General features: G+C 39.5%; 1 protein-coding gene across 1 annotated transcript in view; it reads left to right on the top strand.

Annotated features, from left to right (window-relative positions):
* The first annotated feature begins 514 nt into the window (after positions 1–514).
* insyn2ab (inhibitory synaptic factor 2Ab) overlaps positions 515–20535 on the top strand; it is a 34894-nt gene continuing 14873 nt past the window's right edge. The window contains exons 1-2 of the mRNA XM_020921034.2: positions 515–1650; positions 15014–15085. Of these exons, the coding sequence (XP_020776693.1) occupies positions 515–1650; positions 15014–15085 (1208 nt within the window). The remainder of the gene's footprint in view (positions 1651–15013; positions 15086–20535) is intronic.

Genomic DNA, 20535 nt, shown 5'->3' with positions numbered 1-20535 from the left:
TAACAAGTAAAATGATCTACCAGTGGAGCAAGACTTTATGTAGTTATCTTGCTACACTTAAAAGAAAAACACTCTCTTTGCACTTAAATTAAATCAAATTCCATTGGTAGAAAATGTTACTTTTTGTTTCTACAGATATGTCATTGCTCTGCGTGGAAAGTTCCACAGAATTATATTAAACAGCCTTGCATTTATTCAATTACAGCTGTTTTTATCACTCAGAAATACCTACAAAACATGCATTCTGGCTGTGAGCAGAGCTGCCTCTCCATAGATCTACCCTATATCTTGGTCTTGTTTGGTTTCCATGAAGATAGAATAGTTTACCATACTGTGAAACATTCCAGACAAAGCAAAAACATCTGCATAGAGAAAAGCATTTGACGGGCCCGTCACAAGAAAAGTTACACAATGCACCTTTAAATAATTTGAACTTTTTGCTGTGTGTGAGCTAACAACACTGATATCTAACCTGTTTTTCCTTTTTTTTTGTTGTCTTTTTTTTACAGGAAATATGGTGAGCAAGGAGGACACCCAATGCAACGTGGTGTCGAATTCAGATGAGTCCGATTGCGAGACCGCCCAGTCATACAGTTTCAATGCAGAGTCTGGTACAGAGTCTGGAAAAGCGCAGGTGAAGAAGAGGAACAAGGCTTTACAAGTACGCTTTAAGGACATCTGCGAGGCTCAGAATGAACAGCGGAGAAGGCGCTCTCGCTCAATTTCTTGCAAAGTAACACATAGGAAATATATGACAATGCCCGCCAGACGCTCCATACCCAACGTGACTAAAAGTACTGGTGTGCAGACGTCGCCGGACCTTACAAAAAGATATAAGACTTTTCCGTTTGACAGGAAAAAGGGGCATACTTTCAAACATACTGCATTGGTGGAGAATTATAAAGGACAGAATAATGGATTTCTGAGTGATATTAAAACTGTTGAGGATGGACAAACAGTGGAGCAGTCTTCAAAGGTGAAAGGAAAGATTGTGTGCCAGACTAAAGCATTGCTGCACCACACGGATGACAGCAGCGACACAGAGGATCTTCTTTCTAGCGCCAACTGTCTGGATGGCCCGTCAGAATCTTCGCAATTTCCGGACGACTGCCACCCACACAGCCCGCCGTCCAAAACCCAATCGGAATGTCACGTTTCCACAACAACGAGATCCAAACACAAAGGCAAAGATGACACGGACGCTATCTCTTCCTCTTCCAAGCGCCAACTGACTTCCGATGGGAAAATAAAAGGTTCCGGACCTGTTGCGTGGAATTCTTTGACGCATGTGGAGTCTTTGGGGAGTCCGTCTGTGAGTTGTAAGAGGAAAAAGAGTGGACAGCTAAGTGACCAGCATTCTCAGACACTTCCGCACAGTGCCAAATGCTCAGTGCAGTCGCAAGGACATTGTAGGGCAAGGCATTCTTCAGCTTCGTCTAAACTTCAGCAAACAGGACAAGGAGGCATAGGGTTTCCCACTGGGGACGCAGGGGCAGCCCGAGGGGCAGCTGCTGGGACAGCAAGCGGGGACAGTGATATCAAAGCACAGCTGCAGGCCATGGAGACGCTCATCAACTCCAGCCAAGAGACCATCAAGGTGCTACTGGGAGTCATACAGGAGCTGGAGAAGGGAGAAGCTCAAAGAGAGGGGTGAGTGCGCTAATAGTTTTGTAAAGAAAACACAGAGACGGTGCCAGAGACAAGATAGTGATTAATGGTCCTATGCTGGTTAATTCATATCCTCCACAAGCTCTTTTGTTTACTTCCTCATGAGTCTTACCTATGGTTGCCAACAATGTCACTCCCCAAAGCGGGACACCCCCGACTGTGCTTCTGTCTGTTCCATCCTGGTACTGTCTGGGTTTCATTTTGATGCAGCCAAATCGGGTTAGTTTGAAATAAAAGCTGTCCCCTCATTCTATTCAGTCTAAATTTGTCATGGAATAGCTTCATTATACATTTAAAGCTCATCTGCTGCTTTAAAACTCCCGCTCTCTGATGAGTGACTGCACAAAACATTCACGTATATGTTGTGGTGTTTGCACATTGTAGAGTGTATTTTGAGATAAGGATCAATCCTATGAGGCTTTGATCAGATCAGTGTGATCAGTTATTTGGTTGACTGGGCATTCCTTCAGTATAGAGGCTCTGAGTGAAATGGAGGACAGCTGCTGTCCCTATACTGGCAAATAAAAGGCAGTCAAATTGCGGGGCATCGCACCTTAATTGGAAAAGCTTTACTGTATGCCAAACACAGGATGTATCAATGTTTATAGCAAAATCCTGTTGAGATAAGTTTCTTTTCAGATGGAGATGTTCTGCTCAGGAGTTTTAGATTATGGGGATGTAAACACATCATATATCCTATGTAGATGACATCTCAATGTAACCCTCTTCCTGAGTAATGACAGATTTACAGTGAAGTGCTTACAGCTGCAGGCAAACATAGATAGAACTGAAACTGTATGCTGGTCTCCCACTACAGGCGCCAACCCACAGCATATGTATGCACATAATGTTCAAGTCCAGTGTCTTCCACAGTTAGTAACAAGACCACCCTGGCTGTTATGTTGTACATTTCTTGCAGCAAATGTCAATCAAATGTCCATCAAACAAATAATGGTGTGAATAACTTGAATTCCTTGGCTTTTCTGTCTCTCGTGAGTTATGCTATAGACGACGTCTCTCACTCCTGCAGAGAAGATGATTCTACCTGAAATCAAAGGGCAGGAAGTTGGACGGTGGGCACAAAGTTAAAAAATGCAGGGTTGACTTTGGCAAAGTTTGCCACCTTATCAAACCTATGCATATGAAGATACACTTTTGCTTGCATGCATTTCAAGAGTTTTATCTTGAAAAGAAAAAAGGGTGATTTATTTTTATTACTATATTCTAGCGGTAACATCAGCAAAACTAAAGTTAAGTAAATTTGCCCAAGGAAAATTAATTCAATATTTATATTGCACTAAAAAAGATTATTCATTGAAAACACTGCTGTGCAAAGAATAAATTACAAACCTCTCCTGACATTTTTTTAAATTACACTTTTCTGTTTTGCAAATGAACACTTCATTTTCAATCTGTCCACCCAAATTCAATGGGCTCCCTTTATGTATTTTGTATAATTAGTTGAAAGCCACACTGGTACTTGAGTCGAGCACTAAATAGGTTTAGATCTAAATCATGACTTTTATGAAACACTATGAAACACTTCTTTACCTTATAAACCCCCCAACAAATAATTTAGGGGCACTATGTATCTTTTTTGAAGGAGATGTTAATGTTCCACAGTATGGTATTAAACATATCAATCTCCATGGAAAGAAGTAGCACTTTCAGGTTACAGGTCAGATATGGGCAGAGGCAACCCCATTTACAGGAGGAATACATGTTTTTTTTAGGTATTTTTGGACAAGAAAAACACCTAATTAGATAAATGTAGGACAGATACATTTAATGTCACATTGTGGAATATTTCAGGCAAAGAAATAACACATTCATGGAGACATGGACTCTCTACCAGACAGATTACATTTAATCAGTTGTAATTATCTGTCATGTTTTTTTTCTCTTCTATAATGCAATTTGGTATAAAAGTATTCCAAGTATTCAGAAAACAGTATTCTGTAATGGAGTACTTTACAAAATACATTTTAATGCAGGTATTCAGTATTCTGTACATACATTTTTAAAATATTCTTCTCATCACTGTACATGTGTAAAATGATTATACGTGTCTATATCTAAAACCCACAGCTCCACAGAGCAAATTGCATAAGCCTTAGCTGTCCGCGCGCTAGAACAAGGCACCCTAGTGGGCCGCAGTGGAAGTTCCATTAAAGGCCCAATTAGTGCAGCCTCATAACACTTTGCCTTTCATCTTCTCATAAGAGCGGCTGCTATTATACAGGAGCAGTGTAGTCTGTCAGCACAGGTGGAGGAGACAGGGCTGCATGTATGTACGCACGCTCATTTTTCACTTTGTCTGAGGATGGGCAGCCAAATAGAGAGGAAGTGTAAGTAAGAAAGGACATAGCAGGGGAGCCATATACGCCAAGGACACTGGAACTCTGAATTCAAATCACCTTCATGAAAGATAAGACAGAATAACATTATGACCATGCGTACAAAACTGTGAGCCTTGGCTTTCGTGTTATATAACTTAAGTGTAGGTACAGCAAGTATGGACAGCAAATATAAGTATTAAAACTAATTGTTATATGTATACCACTTCTCAGCAGAGGGTGCAAGGAGTTCATCCAGTTCTGTGATAAGGAGTGAAGCAGTTTAAGCAGAAATATGTAAAAAAATAAATAAATAAATAATGTATTCTAGCTTTAAAGTTGGTTAGCTGCTTAGGGGTATATTTACTAAATGCTTGTGTATGTGCAAAATGCATTGGACACAGTAAAAAGCAGCGGTTCAGATTAGCGTCTCTTATAGACTCTTTACGGACGCAGAAGCAATTTTGCTACTTGGATCAAATGAATGCAAAATGGTTGGCCAAAATGTTCAAAAAAGAAGGAGAAAATACAGATCACTAGAGCCAAAACTTTGTAGAAGGTTACCACATTGGAAAGACAGGTGTAAATTATCTATGAGAGCTAATTCACAAAATTAAAACAGCCTAATAATTATGCTATTCTGAAGGTAGCCGTGTTGTATAAAAAGATACACTTTACCTGTGACATTTTGGAACAAATAAGGTATACCTTTGTTCATGTTCTAATTCAACTCTAATTCAACTCCAGTACAAGTTTACCCTGGTTTTCCCAACACATCTCATGAGTGTGCATCAGCTGTTTTTTTTTTTTATGCATATTTGGATTTTACTCTGCATGAGGCTGGGCATGCACAAGGCTTCTGTGCCTATAGTCATATGTGTACAATGAGCACAAAATGGTAGTGTCAAATGTATTAGTCTAAACGAATGTTAAAAAAATAAATAAATACAAAGGGCATAACAGTGAGCAAAGTTATATCATGCAGGGCAGGCCGTGTTTGTGTATAAGGCAGAAACGGCAGAATCCTTTTGATCAGATGCTAAACTCTCATTTATTTGCATATTGCACTGGAAAAAGAAACTTTTTAATGGAAAATCAGGTGCAACACACCCACAAACAGCACAGGCAATTTTTCAGTTTGTACTCTAATGTTTCATTTTCTTTGTAATTTAACACACAGCTTAGTAAATATGTCCCTTAGTTATGACAATTTGAAGATTTGAAGAAGATTCTAAATGAGTTTGGTGAAGGTGGATTTATCTTTATACTGGATTACTCACATGGTGTAATTCTAAAAATATCTGTTACAACATAGAACCTTGTAGCTAGAATATCTTGTCTCATGGGTAGGTTTTTGTCCGCATCATCTACAGTTCCTATCACTAGACCACTTAGATAGATGGAAGCTCCTGACCTGCAGAATATCTCAAGAACAGCAATTTCACAGTCTCCCTGACCCAGTCTCCAAACTGTAACTCCTGCCAATGCCCGAACTCTTAACCCACCAACATAGAGAAGAATGCTCACTTCACCCTACCATTTTCCACTGATCTAGATAATTATTAGTGGCAGATAAGCTGAATGAAGTACAAATACAGAAAAGAATTGTACAGGGTGCTTGATAGAATACTGTATGAAAGAACTAGTGCTTCTTGAATGTTTTTCTCTTAGTGTAGATAAAAGAAGAAAGTTATGACGCACATGGGGGTGACGCCAGCAAACCAAATGTCAGAAGCACTCTCAGACTCTGCTCTCTGTGAAGCTGTGAGGCCAAATTATGATTGTCCCTTTATACAAGAGCCCTATATTCTTGGAACTGTTCCTCTGTTTATGAATATCAATTCATCTTTATGCATGGTACAATTACAAATCAGGCAATCCCCCTTTAATCCCCCAACTCCATACATCCTCATGTATAATGGGATTTTCTTTGGTTTCCCCCATCAGTGTACATGTGCACAATAGGCAAAACCCTTTATCCAGTCCTGGCCAAGCCTAGCTCAAGATCTGGAGATGGGTCCCTTGGCACTACATTGTAAATTGTGGCTGCCCATTACTCCTGACAGGTTGCCTTAGCAACACTGAAGGATGGGTCAAATGCAGAAGACAAATTTCCCTACGGAAACAATTAAGAGTACTTCTTTGCCAACCATAGGCCTGCAAGTAGATCCCAGTACCAGTCAATTACACTCTTGACAGAAAGATCTCAATCAACACAATGCTGGCAACAATGCTGGCAACAGTTACAACTAGTCACTGTTGGCTGTTGGTTAGTTTGCCAGTTTGCCACTGTTGAATTATAAGCTGCCCACATAATTAAAGCCACAGCATGTTAACCTTGCACAGCAAAATAGATTCCTGCAAAATTTGTAAGTTCACAATAAGATTCAAGTAGTCGTCATGGTGCCCCACCTATTCAGACTGCTTTCAGTGAGAACCATCCCAGACTGATAAATGTGTGCAACACAATTAAGAGTGACACACACATATCAATTTAGCGTGAGCCAATTTAACACTATGGAACTTTTTAGTCAAATCCCTAACCTTCTATTTCCATGGACACATGCTGGTGACATGCCATCTCCAGAAAGTTACATGCTGTGCCTTTAAATATTCTTGGCATAATGCATTTTTGAAGAAGTTCCAAATCCAATATTCCCTCCAAATCCAAAATAAACCAAATAACCTGGCAGCAAGAGACCAACAGGTTAAAACACTTGGACAATGTACCTTTAATGTGTTCTTAGATAGATGGCCGTTCAGTACTTGGTGTCTCTTGCTAAATAAGTAGTTCTACAGTGGATTCCCGCTAATAGAATTCACGTGTTACAAATGAAGGCGCAGCACCACATCCTTTCAGGCCCTCTGTATTCAAAGAGGAGGCTGTTAGTGGCACTTAAGCCAGCTCCATTCACTGTGCTCTGGGCTTTTTGGGGTTTTGCTGTGCTCCTGAGGGAAGGAGTGAGTCTAAAGCTGCTAAATGATTCACCGTGTTCATCAGCCTGTTATTTTGTCTGTTGTTTTTGCTCCGAGGCAGGTACAGTTCACTGGGTTTATTGCACCTGAAAGAAGGCTGGTGGAAAAACAGCATGGATACTAAAACGGTAAATGCTAAAGGTTGTAAAACGCAGAACAATTAGCAAGGAGAAGGTGTGATTTTATTTACAGAGAAGGGAACATGCTTCGTTGGCAAACAAACAGAAATTCTCAATATTTTAGTCTATTTCAGAATTGACAAGTGTAGCTTTATAAAAATTCACCTCTCAAGCAGACACTATCACGGTCAAAATGGGCAGATTAATTTTGTATTGAAGTGGAAACTAATATCTGATTCTGAATGTGTCAGTATTGATTTAGTCTACTCAAATCTGAACAGAATGGCTTAAATTTGAACGCTGCATTACCTAATTTTTCTCTTGTGAATAAATGCAATTTTCATACAGTGACAAAATCGCTGCAAACTGTCCTTATCTCGTCGTAAAACATTTCATCGATTGCAAATTTGTAAGACAGGAGTGAGTGATGTTATGGGCTGACAGCTGATTGTGTGCTGGTGGTCTAGCCTTATGTAATGCCAACTTCTCAGGGTTTCTTGGGCAGATCATAGGATTAATACATTGCTGTAGTGATTAACAATATAAATCAAATAATTATATCTTGTGTATGGGCAAAAGTCCTTCGAACCAGGTAGAACTCATGTGACACAAAACCATGAATAAATCAAGAGTTCTATTTGTCATTGTTAACATGTTCCCAGAATTGCCAGCACAGACAAACCGAATCAGACCTTGCTTTGGTAGCAAATGTGCATCTTAGATTTCACTTATTTGTTTGACCATTATTTCCCCTTCCCAAATTCCCATGACCAAAAATAGGGACGTACCGATCATAAGACCAAACAGATCCAAATGTGTTATGGATCTGTTATTTATAAATTTATTAAATAACTACAGAACAGTTTTGTATAAATAGAAATTCAAGTTTTTCTGGGCCAACTATAACCAGTAAAAAATTATCTTACTATATCTTAATACCGATATCTGATCCAGCAAATTTACCAATATTGGATCGATGCATTCCTAACCTAAAATGGGCAGAGTGTTTCGGGCCAAAAAGTGTATTGACGTCTGCCCCGTAAAACCCATCATAATGCATTAAAATCCACATTACAATTTAGATAATGGGTCCTGACCTCGTATTAATCTTTTGTTTACAGATTATCAATAAAAGCCTAAAAATACAATCCAGCAACAAAGAGCACAGAAATGTGGTTTGGGAGAGGAAGGGGTTGGGTAGACATGGTGACACAATGCACATTAGCAAACACTGTCAAAAAGGTTTTAGATTGTCTGGAAACTCAAGAAAAAATACAAAATGGATTTTAAAGTTCACTGCGTAACTTTTCTGTTTGTCATGTGCTTGTGTCCATGGAGATGTTGTTGCTTTGTCTGGAATGTCCCGGTATGGCATTAAATATATCCATCTTGCATTTAGTCAATAACATATATTTTTATTGACTTAAAAATGTGCATGCTTACTAGGGGTGGCATGGTTCACAAAATTCACGGCTCAGTTCATATTGCGGTTTAAGGTCGCACGGCACGGTTCTTGTTTTTCTTTTTAATCTTTAATCTCCAGAAATATACTTCATCATATGTTATGTTAGCGTAATTATCCACAATTTAGGATACAGCATTAAAAAAGTTATAAAATTATAGTTAGTAATGTAATCATGCACTAACTGAATTTGACTTGACTTTAAGCACATTATTATTGGACATAGGCAGCTGTTGTGCTTTGGTGAAAAAATATTACCACCTTCCTAACCCCCCTCAGGATTCAGGATACTTGGTTTAGTAAGACTGCACTCTTGGCTGCAAGGTTAAGGGCATGGCTCCACTGCATGCGTCAGCATTTACGCGCGTAACCTCGCAAAACCACAGCACGTCAATGCAAAGGCGGCCCCACCAGCAGCTGCAGCAGGACATACACACGCGACACTGGCTCTGTGTTTGTCAATGGGAAAGAAGATCAAACTTGACTGGGCGCGTTTAGCCATTTGAATCAGGTCCACAGTGAAACTAAGAACTGAACAGGCTTGTATTTACCTTCTGTACAGGCTGACCACGGCAAACAGTCTTTCTGGAGCTGGGCTCGTTCACACGACACAGAACTGCCCCAGGAGCACGTTGTGCTGATGGTAAATGCACAAATACAACCAAAGATTCATGCTCTCTGTGTATTTTGATGGGTATACGCGCCTACGTTCACATAGAGCATCAAAAAATAGGATGGATCCTATTTTCTGAAATCTACACGCGCACTAGACGCGCGTATGGAGTGCCAAAAGTTGCAGTTTTTACTCTCGCTTAGGGTGAAATACTCATGCCAGGCCCTTAGGACCTGGCTCTACTGTATGGCTAAATGCACCCAGTCAAGTTTGACCATCTTTCCCATTGACAAACACAGAGCCCGTGCTGCGTGTGTATGTCCTGCTGCAGCTTCCGGTGGAGTCGCCTTTGCGATGACATGCAGTTGTGGTTTCATGAGGTAATGACACGGACGCATCCTCCATCTTCGGGCAGCCCTCTTCTCTCCTACTTGCAATTTCTACACGTGATGCACAGCACCCACCCTCCACCCTTCTTTTTGCGCCAAAACGAAACAGGTCACATATGGGCACAAGGGTACAATGTGCAAGCCGGGACCCGTGGAAAGCGTACACGTCCTGAACCGTGACAAGCAAACTGAACTTTTTTTTTTTTTAACTGTGCCACCCCTAATGCTTACTGGGAGTGGGCTTGCGTCGCCACAGATCTAACATGTAACTTGGCACTGTGATGTTACCTGCTGTCTCCATAGAGATGAATAAGTGTAATGTCATACTGTGGAACATTCCAGTAAAGATCTTCATGGAAAGAAGTTGGTGACTTACCCTACACCTGATAAGTTACACTATGCGTCTTTGAATAACTTTTTCCGGAGCCTGTGATCAATACAAGCATTCATGGTTGTGTTTAGGAGTTGGGGGGGAGAGGATGGACAGACAGTGGATCTCAAAGGGTGAGGACAGGACATATCCCATCTCAGGACAGCTGACGTGTGCAAACAACAGCCCATGAATCTGTGCCAGCAAATAGTCCGCTCCCAAAATGACTTTCAAAGGTGCAGTTATTCTTTCCACTCCGCGAGGCACAGGGGATGAATCAGTGTGACATTGCACTAAGTTCACACACACAGAGGAAGAGGAGCGAGGGAATAGCTGTCTCCCATGCAGAGAACACGCATTGATTATGAATTTAGACTAATACGCTTCGATTATGACAGGAGAGATGTTAAATGATGATACAATGGCACGGGCTCAGTCGATGTTATGAGTTACTGCCGGTCAAATGACAGAGAAAGGTGGTGAGGGTGAATGAACATTGACCTTGTGTTTTTATCAGCAGACTGATCATGTCTATGGAAATATTCAAGGTTGAAAAGTTAATGTAAGGAAAATGTTTTGTTTTCTTCATTTTTTGAATAATAGTGTTTTGGTCAGAAAATGTTGTCTGCTGAAAATGTCTTCTGCAATTTTCAGGTTAAAGGAAGAAGAACCAAGGGAGAACAAGAACCTGTATACACATTATGCTCTAAGGCAAGATGTCCCCAGTAAAGCACCATGTAACGACAATATTCACTATATCTACTGTAGGGGGGTACAGTTACTCACACCCTCCCCTTCCAGAAACTCCGGTTTTCCCCATCACACTAAAACATGGACCTAGGTCAAAGGTAGTCCTGATTAAGCCTAGTTCAAGATCTGGAGATGGGTCCTTGGTTGCTGCACTGCACCATCCATTGCTCAATAAAAGTTGGGTCAAATGCTGAGATCAAATTTCCACTGGGTACTCAACTCAACTTTATTTCTAGAGCACTTTAAAAACCACACAGTCAACCAAAGTGCTTTACACAAATTAGCTAGGACACATAACAAACAGTGACAAATACAGTGACAGGTAAATGGTCAACCCTCAAACTGAGTTAAAAGTCGAGGAGAAAATCTGAGTTTTTAGGAGGGACTCAAAAACATGGCCTTGGAGCAGCCACTGCAAAAAGCACAATCTCCTCTCTGTTTTCTCTCGGTCTTTGGGACGTGGAGAAGAGCCTGATCTACTGACCTGAGAGGACGAGAGGCAGTGTGAGGTACGAGCAGGTCAGACAGATACTGAGGAGCCATAAAATGAAGACATTTAAAAGGAAATAAAATAACTTTAAAATCAATGGGGACAATAAAGTGTACCTTAATATTGACCTTTACCTGTACTTGTGGAAAGATGTCAAACAAAAGCGTTACCTATTCCTGAGGTTGTGGGTGACTGAAGTGTCATTATGGGTCTATTATGGAGCTTAGACAAGAATACCCTGACCAGTGACCAGTTTATTTAGCCAGAAAGCTCCACTGACATATAATATCTATTCTGCCTTGGTGTTCCAGCTCAGACCTGTCCTGGTGATATTTACAGACAGCTACAACTACAAATGATTGCTTTTTCTATACTAGTACTCCATCTGGACACTTGACTCAATCCAAACCTGAACCTTAGACATTTTGGCAGTGAGGTACCAGTGCAACTTTATTTGGCTCCAGTTAACACTTATAAAAAACCTTTGAACATAATGATGAAATGTATCCTTATATGCTCCGATCATTAGCTAATAGCTCTTTAAATTCTGACGCAGTGGCCGAGACCTTGTCATGGAGATGAGTTAGCGTCCTTACCCCAGCTGGTCCAACCACACTTGCCTTCGACATACGGGGGGCAGGATGGATAAACCTGTTGACCTTGATCCCCATCAGCATTTTCGATCCCGTCTCCCTCCTCCTCCTTCCTCCTCCTCCCCTCTCGTTCTCTCGGGTCACCTCTTGTGTCGCGGTCCAGGCCCACCTCACACCATCCATCAGGGGCTACGGTGACAACCAGCAATTACATGCACAGCCCCTCCCTTCACATAAACACTGCAGTCAGACACAGGCAGTACAATATATACATTTTGTGTGTGCTTTACAATGAAATAATGCATGATAAATGGGGTATGCGGAGCTCGTGGGTGTACTTGGCTATGGGCACAGGTCTGCATTTACCTTACATTCACCATTGGGCCATTGTGGAGTTCCATTATGATAAAAGAAGCCTGCAGCATTCGTATGTCATAAACACAAGAGAGGTGATTCATCTTCTCGGTGTCTCATTGTGCACTTTGTGGTCATTATGTCCACAGTAAATTGAGTTGGATATGTGCATATGGCTCCAGGATGTTTCTCCCTGTTTTTGGTGGTTAGTTTTTTGTCCCAAGAGCACCCTCTACACTTGGGAGTAAAGAGTAAACACAAAAGAATGACCTGTCCTGCTCAAGTAGACTGAAGCCAATCAAGGTTAGCAGTTATTGATACTTTGTAGCAGTGTTGGGTACTTGCAAGTCATGACTTGGACTTGAGTCAGACTTGAGTCACTATTTTTTACACTTGAGACATGACTTGATAAAATGGACTAAGACTTGGGACATGACTTGGACTTGAAGGTCAGTGACTTGGTACTTGCCTTGGACTTGAGTCTTGTGACTTGACAAGACTTGATGCTTAGACTAGCTGACAAAACTGTTATTAAGCACTCGTAAATCTTAACTCTTTCTGTTCTGACAGTAATAATTCACGCTCTTGTCAAGGCATTTCTACAACTCATAGAAATACTCATATACTATGATGTACAAATTAGTTTAAAATTCACATAAATTGCAAAAAACAAAGCTATATTTGGTTTGTTGGTTTTAAGACTTGAACTTATGTTCCAGTGACTTGAGATTCGACTTGGACTTGCATGCATTTGATTTGGGACTTGACTCAGACTTGAGGTCAAAGACTTGAGACTTACTAGAGACTTGCAAAATGATGACTTGATCCACCTCTGCTTTCTAGTGACTTCACACTTATGAGAAATGTTGACTGATAACATGGTGATACAATGCACACTTTAGAAAACACTATCAGAAAAGTTTTTAGAGTGTTTGACACCAAAAAAAAATCTAAATGGATTTAAAAAGAGACCGAAGCCTCTGATCAATACAAGTGTTCATAGTCCTGTGTAGGAGTTTGATTTTCAACGAAAAGGTGAGAAAGACTAACTGAAAAGCTGTTGGCTAACGCTTGGTAGCTTGTGACTGTAATGTTATTTGAGATGGATTTGTTTAGCAGTAAAAATCTGTTCACCTGTTGTAGTTCCAACTAAATCACTTCTTTCTGGCCAAATTGTGTTCAAATAAAGTAAGATTTAAGATTAAAGTCTAACAAAGCTTCAGACAGATGAGTGCTTACAATTAGCATCATACCTCCAGGGAATGTTAACGTCATCAGCTGCAAAGTATCAATAGGGGCTAATTTGGAGCTGAGTTACATATTTGGAATTGCGACTGTGTGTATTATAGTAACCAAAGGGCCAATCCGGAGCGAGGGTGTTGAAGGTAACGCCTCATCCCTGCACTTAGTAACAGGGCTGTCAATCAACCTGTTCCTAACGCTAGCGGGAGTGACCTCGGCGAAAGAGGGCAGGTCACTGGTGTGTTATTAATGGTCATTTAATGTTGATTTAAGGACAAAATAGTGAAATAAAAATACCAGGATCATGGAGGGCGGGTTAATACGAACATTTTAAGACGAAAATGACTAGTCTGACAACTGGTGTGTTGGTGTTTTTAAGCAAAGTAGTTGTGCAGGGATTTTCTATATACTGTCTCAGGACTCACCCCACATAAAAACAGAATCAGCATTAGGGATGGGTATCATTAAGAAGTTGCCAATATGATACGTACCTCAATATATAGGCCACGATAGGACACATATCTTGATACCGATACATAGGCCATGATACGACACATATCAGTGCACTCACTTCGATATGATATATTTCAAATCGATGACTAAACAAGCAACAAAACGCTGTGTAACAAAATAATTTAGTAAAGTACACCAAAAAATACTCTTGGTGATATATTAATACAGCAGCCCATGATATCGATACTGTAATATCACATTAAACGATACGATATATATATTGATATTTCGATATTTTTGCATACCCCTAATCAGAATTGTATTTTCTTATTTTTCTGGTACCGTATTTTAATAACATTTGATATCACTTGTAGCTGACATTTTGTGCAAAATTGGAAATACATGAATGACGACGAATATGCAAAAAGGCTATCTTCAAACTGTTCCCTAGAATATACTGTATATATAACAGACCGCAGTACTGCTAATCATTATGTTCTTTTACCACTGGGTCCCGAGGCATTACACAAGTGGTACAAAATCACATCGGGCAGAATTACATTTCCTAAGATTAGTTCAACAACCTTCTTCATTTGTGACTGTGCTGTCTCAAGACCATTTTAAATGTTTGAGAAACTGTCACTATCATCATATGGGCATACACAAGAAGGACATATTCAAATTCTATATCATTCCATAGGAAAAGCAAGCACGTGTGTCATGCAATATTTGATATTTGATTTATGAATTATGAATGGTATCAAATTTATTCAGCAGTTTGCTCTACATAGTCCTTTAGAGATTTGGAAAACTATGTCAAGGCCGAGCGAGTTAATCCGGTTATGTAAAATGAAATATGCTCACTTAATTAAATCTGGGAGAATGGCTGCCTTTTTACTGTAATGAAGAAAAAACTTGTAATCTATTATAGGGTTATAGGAGTGAAGTATGTGTCTGATATTAATGTTCATATCTCGATTTATGGACAAAACAGTGAAGTAAAAACATTAGGATCATGTAGAGCGGGTTAATAGGAACATTTTAAGACCAAAATGATGAGTCTGACAGCAGCAGTTAGAGACAGGCAACAGTTCTTCAATAGAAAGTGAATTGGAGCCAGAGATGATTGAGCCAAAAGCACAGTCATGCTCACTTCTTATTTTAATAAACTTTTTTTTTTTTTTTTTTTTTTTTCCAGGTTGACGTACAGGACCGGACAGGACACGGCTAACTGCGACACCTGCCGAAACAGTGCGTGCATTATCTACAGGTGGGTATGATTTATTATTAATGCTATGCTAACTGTGTGGGATTTCATATCAGATGTGAGGATGTAGGTGGTTACACAAGAAGTGACGATTTCCTCGCTGTGAAAATGATGCAGCATATACGTACAAAGGTGTGAATTGAAAATGTATTAGATGTTTTGATACGCATATGAACAAAATGGAATACACTGAATATTGTCTGGTACATTCCGAAATAGGGCTAAAAATTGGCAAACTACACACACAAACAGGGCAGGTGGAGTTGTCAGCAGGAAAGCTACTTTAATATTCGTAATGGTGAAGAGGAAAACATGGAGAATCTAAGGAGGCTGACTATACTGCTGCTGCTGCTGATGTAAGTCCTGCAGTAGTACGGGAAGAGCTCCACTGTATTTTTAAACTCTATACACCTTCACTAGAATCATCTGGAATATTTCAAACCTGAAAACTACCTCTACATGACATCACAAGGTAGAACAGAGCATTTTGAGCTTTTGGAGATAATATTTAAAGAAGAAATACTGTGCTTGTGTCTGCGATGGAGATAAAATCTAGTGCAGGGTTGGGCAAACTTTTTGACTCATGGGCCACAAAGGGTTCTAAAATTTCACGAAAGGACCGGACCAGGAGCAGATGGATGGAGTTTTTTGGTAATCCACTGCATAAGAGAAAAAAAAATACATGTTACAATATTACATTATTGAAATATCCCATACCTGAAACTCATGTCTAAGCATTACAACAAAATATCTGTCTTTCAAGTCCTACAGTATTTACTATTCATTGAAATTACTTTTAAACACTGAAAATCATTATTATTATTCAAGTTTGGCAAGCCGGAATAAAAAGATTAAAGGGCCGCATGTGGCTCCCGGGCCGTAGTTTGCCCACCCCTGCACTAGTAGATCATTTATTCATGTTAGAATGAATAAATGCTTAAAACATACCTGGAGTTGTGTTTTGTTTCATTCACACATGGTTGAGTAATCCTTTATTACTAGTCTGTCTGCATCTTCAAAGCTCAAAATGCTCTGTTCCACCTTGTGATGTCATGAAGTGGTGGTTAACTGCTACAGTACCTTTAACAGCTACCTTTTACTTTTTGTTCTGTAGAGACTGGCAACTCTATGGCTGCAATATTCCAAATGATTCTAGTGATTAGAGCTTAAAAACACAATGGAGTATCATCTGTATCACCACATGACATCACGAGGTGGAACAGTGTTTTCTGTTTGAGAGAAGAACACAGCTTAAACATGTAGAATTTGTGTGTTAAAAATGTGAATGAATCAAAACACAACAGCAGGTATGTTTCTGATGAGGAAACAACATTATAACATCCAAAAACAGCGTAATATGAGCTCTTTAATTAAACTATAGCTAAAATAAATAATAATAACTATCACTATTTTAATGTCTCACAAACATATGAAACCTCCCATGTTTCCAAGGCAGCAGTAGTACTACGCTGTCATCTCCTGTGAGCTGAGATGGCTCTGAGGCAGGTGCTAAATCCAGTCGCTGTTGTAACCTTGTGCCATTTGTCACCGCCACCCAGACCTCTGCCACCCTGCCACCGCTGCTCCCCTGCACTCCCAAACAAGCATCCGACAGCTCAACACCGAAATACTGCGAAAAAACAATGCAGCCGTATACAGCAAAGAGCCAGATTTCATCCAGCACAAATCCATCTTTCATATAGTAATAGAACCATGTGTTTTTGCAACCTTTGGAGTATTTGAGGTTGCTTATATTTTCCTCAGTGACAAATATAGTTCGAAATACTGTATGTCTAATAAAAAAGTCTGGCCACTCAAAATAATGAAAATAAGATATGATTTCAGAATGATAGTAATTACACAAGAAGAAGACTAATGGGAAAATGCCAGTGGTATTACATCACTATCTCTGCGCTTCGGATCTATCCACACTGTAACTGCTGTTGTGTTCTTGGGCAAGAAAATTTCTCAGTTTTCCTTTTAGGTCAAGACTAATGAGAAAATAACAGCAGTATTTATAGACTGTATAAAGAAGTGGACTAAGGGAGTGTGACGTCACCCATAGCATTCTGCTCCAGTCAAATGAAGCTCATCCAGGGGTCGCAGTTACAGGGCAAATGATGATGATTTGTATGTTATGACTGTTCATATCTTGATTCATGGGGAAAATAGCAAAATAGAAAACATAAGGATCATGCACAGCGGGTTAATGAGAACATTTTAAGGCCAAAATCATGAGGCTCACTGCAGCAGTTTTCAATGTAAAGTCAGTTGGAGCCAGAGACGATGGAGCTAGAAGCACGTCCATGCTCACTTCCTATTTGGAATGTGGCAGTAGCAAGTTAGCCATGTCCATTTATATATGTAATCTATTCTGCAATTCAAACTTAGCCAGACTGTAAATACTGTTGTGTTCTTGGGCAAGACACTTAACAGATTCTTATCATCAGACTTGTTTTGTCAATGTAAAACAATGATACATAAGCCAATTTGAAGTATTTATTTAGACAGTTTCACAATAGTGATAGTTAGTTGTACTGGCCTGATAATAATATTTAGTCATTTTTTGAGTACTTCTCCCAACCCTGATCAAATTCAAGCAACATTTTCAGTGTATTGGTTGCTGCTGTCTCCAGACAAATTGATCTGTTTATATTTTGAGGAACAATTCAAGTAAGTGCTTTCCTCTCTCTGGGAAATGCCACAAAAATATGTCTCGCTTATTCCTGCTTTTGTTTTTATGCAAAGTAAAGCTTTTACTTTTCTTGCATTTTTGGGAAATAACCAACAAAATACAACCGCTGCTACAAGAAGGAAGCAAATGTCACCAATCTTACACACTTTCCAACCTGGCGAAATGCTAGGTGACTTGCCTGGGGTCTAGAATACACACTTCTCCAATACTTTACAATGATGTGAGTCTGGTCAGCGGTGACGGGTTTCTGCTGAATCATTGCAAGCTCCTTCGTTTCACATTTGTCAGTGAAATAAACAAATCTGATTGCACCGCTGTGTTTGATCCTTGCTCAAGGCGACATGGAGGGAGTGGGGACCAGACTGATCTCCCTCTGTATAAAAATACAGGACTGGCCAGGCAACAACACCAATGTCAATTTGTCACTATGCAACAAGGGTCAACACTTAAAGGTGCACATAACATTACTGGGAAATGGTCCACCACCTGCTTGTCTTCATGGAGATATTGTTCCTTTTAGGGATGCATCAATCCAGTTTTTTCAGTTCTGATACTGATTTTGATACTTAAACTTTAAGTATCTGTTAATAACCGATATCAACAGATACCAGTCCAGAGACAGTCAACAGTGTTTATTTTCTTAATACTAAAATAAAATAAGACAAAAGTGATCTAAATGTGTTATCTAGATGTTATTTATACTTCAAATAACTGTAGATCATCTTTGTGTAAATAAAAGTTCAAACATTATGAAACAGCCTATTATATCTGATAGATACTTTATTGATCCCAAAGGAAATTAAACTGTCCAACCAGGATAGCAGCTGAACTGATATTTGGAAGTCGGTATCCAGAGATTTTTTCAGTAGCAGATTGGTGTATTGCGAATTGCTTTGTCCGGAATGTTCCATAGTATGGCATTAAACTGATCTATTTTGAATGCTTGCAGGCTAAAGCCAGGTGTACACTGACTACAAGTACGGTGCGGTTCGGGACTTCATTAAAATCAAGGCACCCTGCCACACTGACCTCAGCAAGTCCAGGTCTGTGTGAGCCGTGGGTCTATGGAAAAAATCTGTAGGGAGTCTATTTGTCTCGGACACCACAGCGGTCTGGTGCAGTTTTCAGGTCATTAGACGCTGCTTTGGCCAAATCTGCACCACGGTTGTTGTATTTTGTGTAACAATCTGCAAGTAACCTGCTCAAAGTACATGCCCTACCCGCCTGCAGGTAGTGTTAACCCAGCGTGAGTTACAGGTCAGTTTGGAATGCATGTTTTAATAGTATTTTTCAGAAATAAAAGCACCTGTGATCTGAGATAAACAGAATAGAATAGAAGAAACTTTATAGCCCCCTGAGGGAAATCTTTCTTGGAACATTTCCCATATAACACCGAGGACAACAACAACCATTCAATAGCAGCAAAGATTAAGTAAAATACAGTCTTAGAAAACAATATGAGAAGGCTAGATTTAATGCCATACTGTAGAACATTCCAGGCAAAGCAATAACATCTCCAAGGAGGCAAGCAGTGTATAGTGTATGCTTACCCAGTGATGGGAAGAAAACTTGTATTTATTTAGTTACAGAATACTGAATACCTGCAGTAAAATATATCTTGTAACGTATTTTGATCTCTATACCACCATGTATTCCTTTAATTTTAGGAAAGTAACTGCATTCTTAATACCACCAGATGAGTAAGTAACTGTACTGGAATACAGTTACTCAAAATTAGTATTCAGAATATGTATTCTCGGTACATGTATTCAGGTACTTCTCAACACTGTATTTTTCTAGTGGGGGTATACACAGAGTTGAAAGGGTGTAACAGACATTTTCAAAAGAATAAATTGGCAAAACATGCAAACTTTTCAACTGTGCACTTTTTAATTGAGTAACATGTAAAAATCTTCTGTGGTTTTACAAAGTTGAAGATATAATTTTTGTGTTATCCCACCAATCTTATCTGTATCCAAATCCTGCCAACTCTGCATGTCATTTTAAGAGCGTTGCTTAATTAACCAAGTCTGTGCTACAGTAATGGCACGAGTCCCCAGTCTGTTGAACAAAAGGGCCATGCATGACACAAAGCCTTATTAAGTAGAGAACTGTAATTATCTCTTCATCTGTTTGTTTAAAATCTGTTTATTTCAGCTCAACTCACTGGTTTTTGCAGTTACTTTTGCAAAGTCGTGGTTGGCAGCAGAGCTTGTATTCAGTCACAGTGCTGTGACTCTGCCAGGGTAATTATCATAAATATATTCAGTTCAGAAAATATGATGTAGTTTAGTATTCAGTGCCATAACTTTGTATCAACAAGTGCTTTTAGCTCACAATTAGAACAAATTTTCAAAAAAGGTACAATGTGTCCTCAATTAGTGCATGTCCTATGGCAGTCTGCACATACTAATGCAAACTATTGTAAAAGTCTATGACAAATATGTCAAGTTCTGGGTTTTGTAATATCAACATGTATCCCTGTGATTCTTTGTCCTGTTATAGATCCCATTTGGATATCACTGACATTCAAAAGATAGTATGCTTTGTTTGGATTTCTAAATCCCTGTTCTGGTTCATCACTAGGAATCTGAATGGAATGGTAAAGGATTATTATTCTCACAATGTATTTTTAACCAACAGTCTAAAATGCAAATATTGGAAGTGGAGTGTAGAGGTGTGAGGAACAGTGTGGTTTGTCTAACAGCCAGGTATGCATACTTCAAACTCCGACCTCGTAGGCAGGTGTTGAGATGTC

Source organism: Boleophthalmus pectinirostris, unplaced genomic scaffold (genome assembly GCF_026225935.1).
Source record: "Boleophthalmus pectinirostris isolate CB_2022bp ecotype Guang Dong unplaced genomic scaffold, ASM2622593v1 HiC_scaffold_5, whole genome shotgun sequence".
In the NCBI taxonomy this organism is placed as follows: domain Eukaryota; kingdom Metazoa; phylum Chordata; class Actinopteri; order Gobiiformes; family Gobiidae; genus Boleophthalmus; species Boleophthalmus pectinirostris.
The sequence above is the reverse complement of the archived record's forward strand: the minus strand, read 5'-3'. Positions and strand labels throughout refer to the sequence as shown.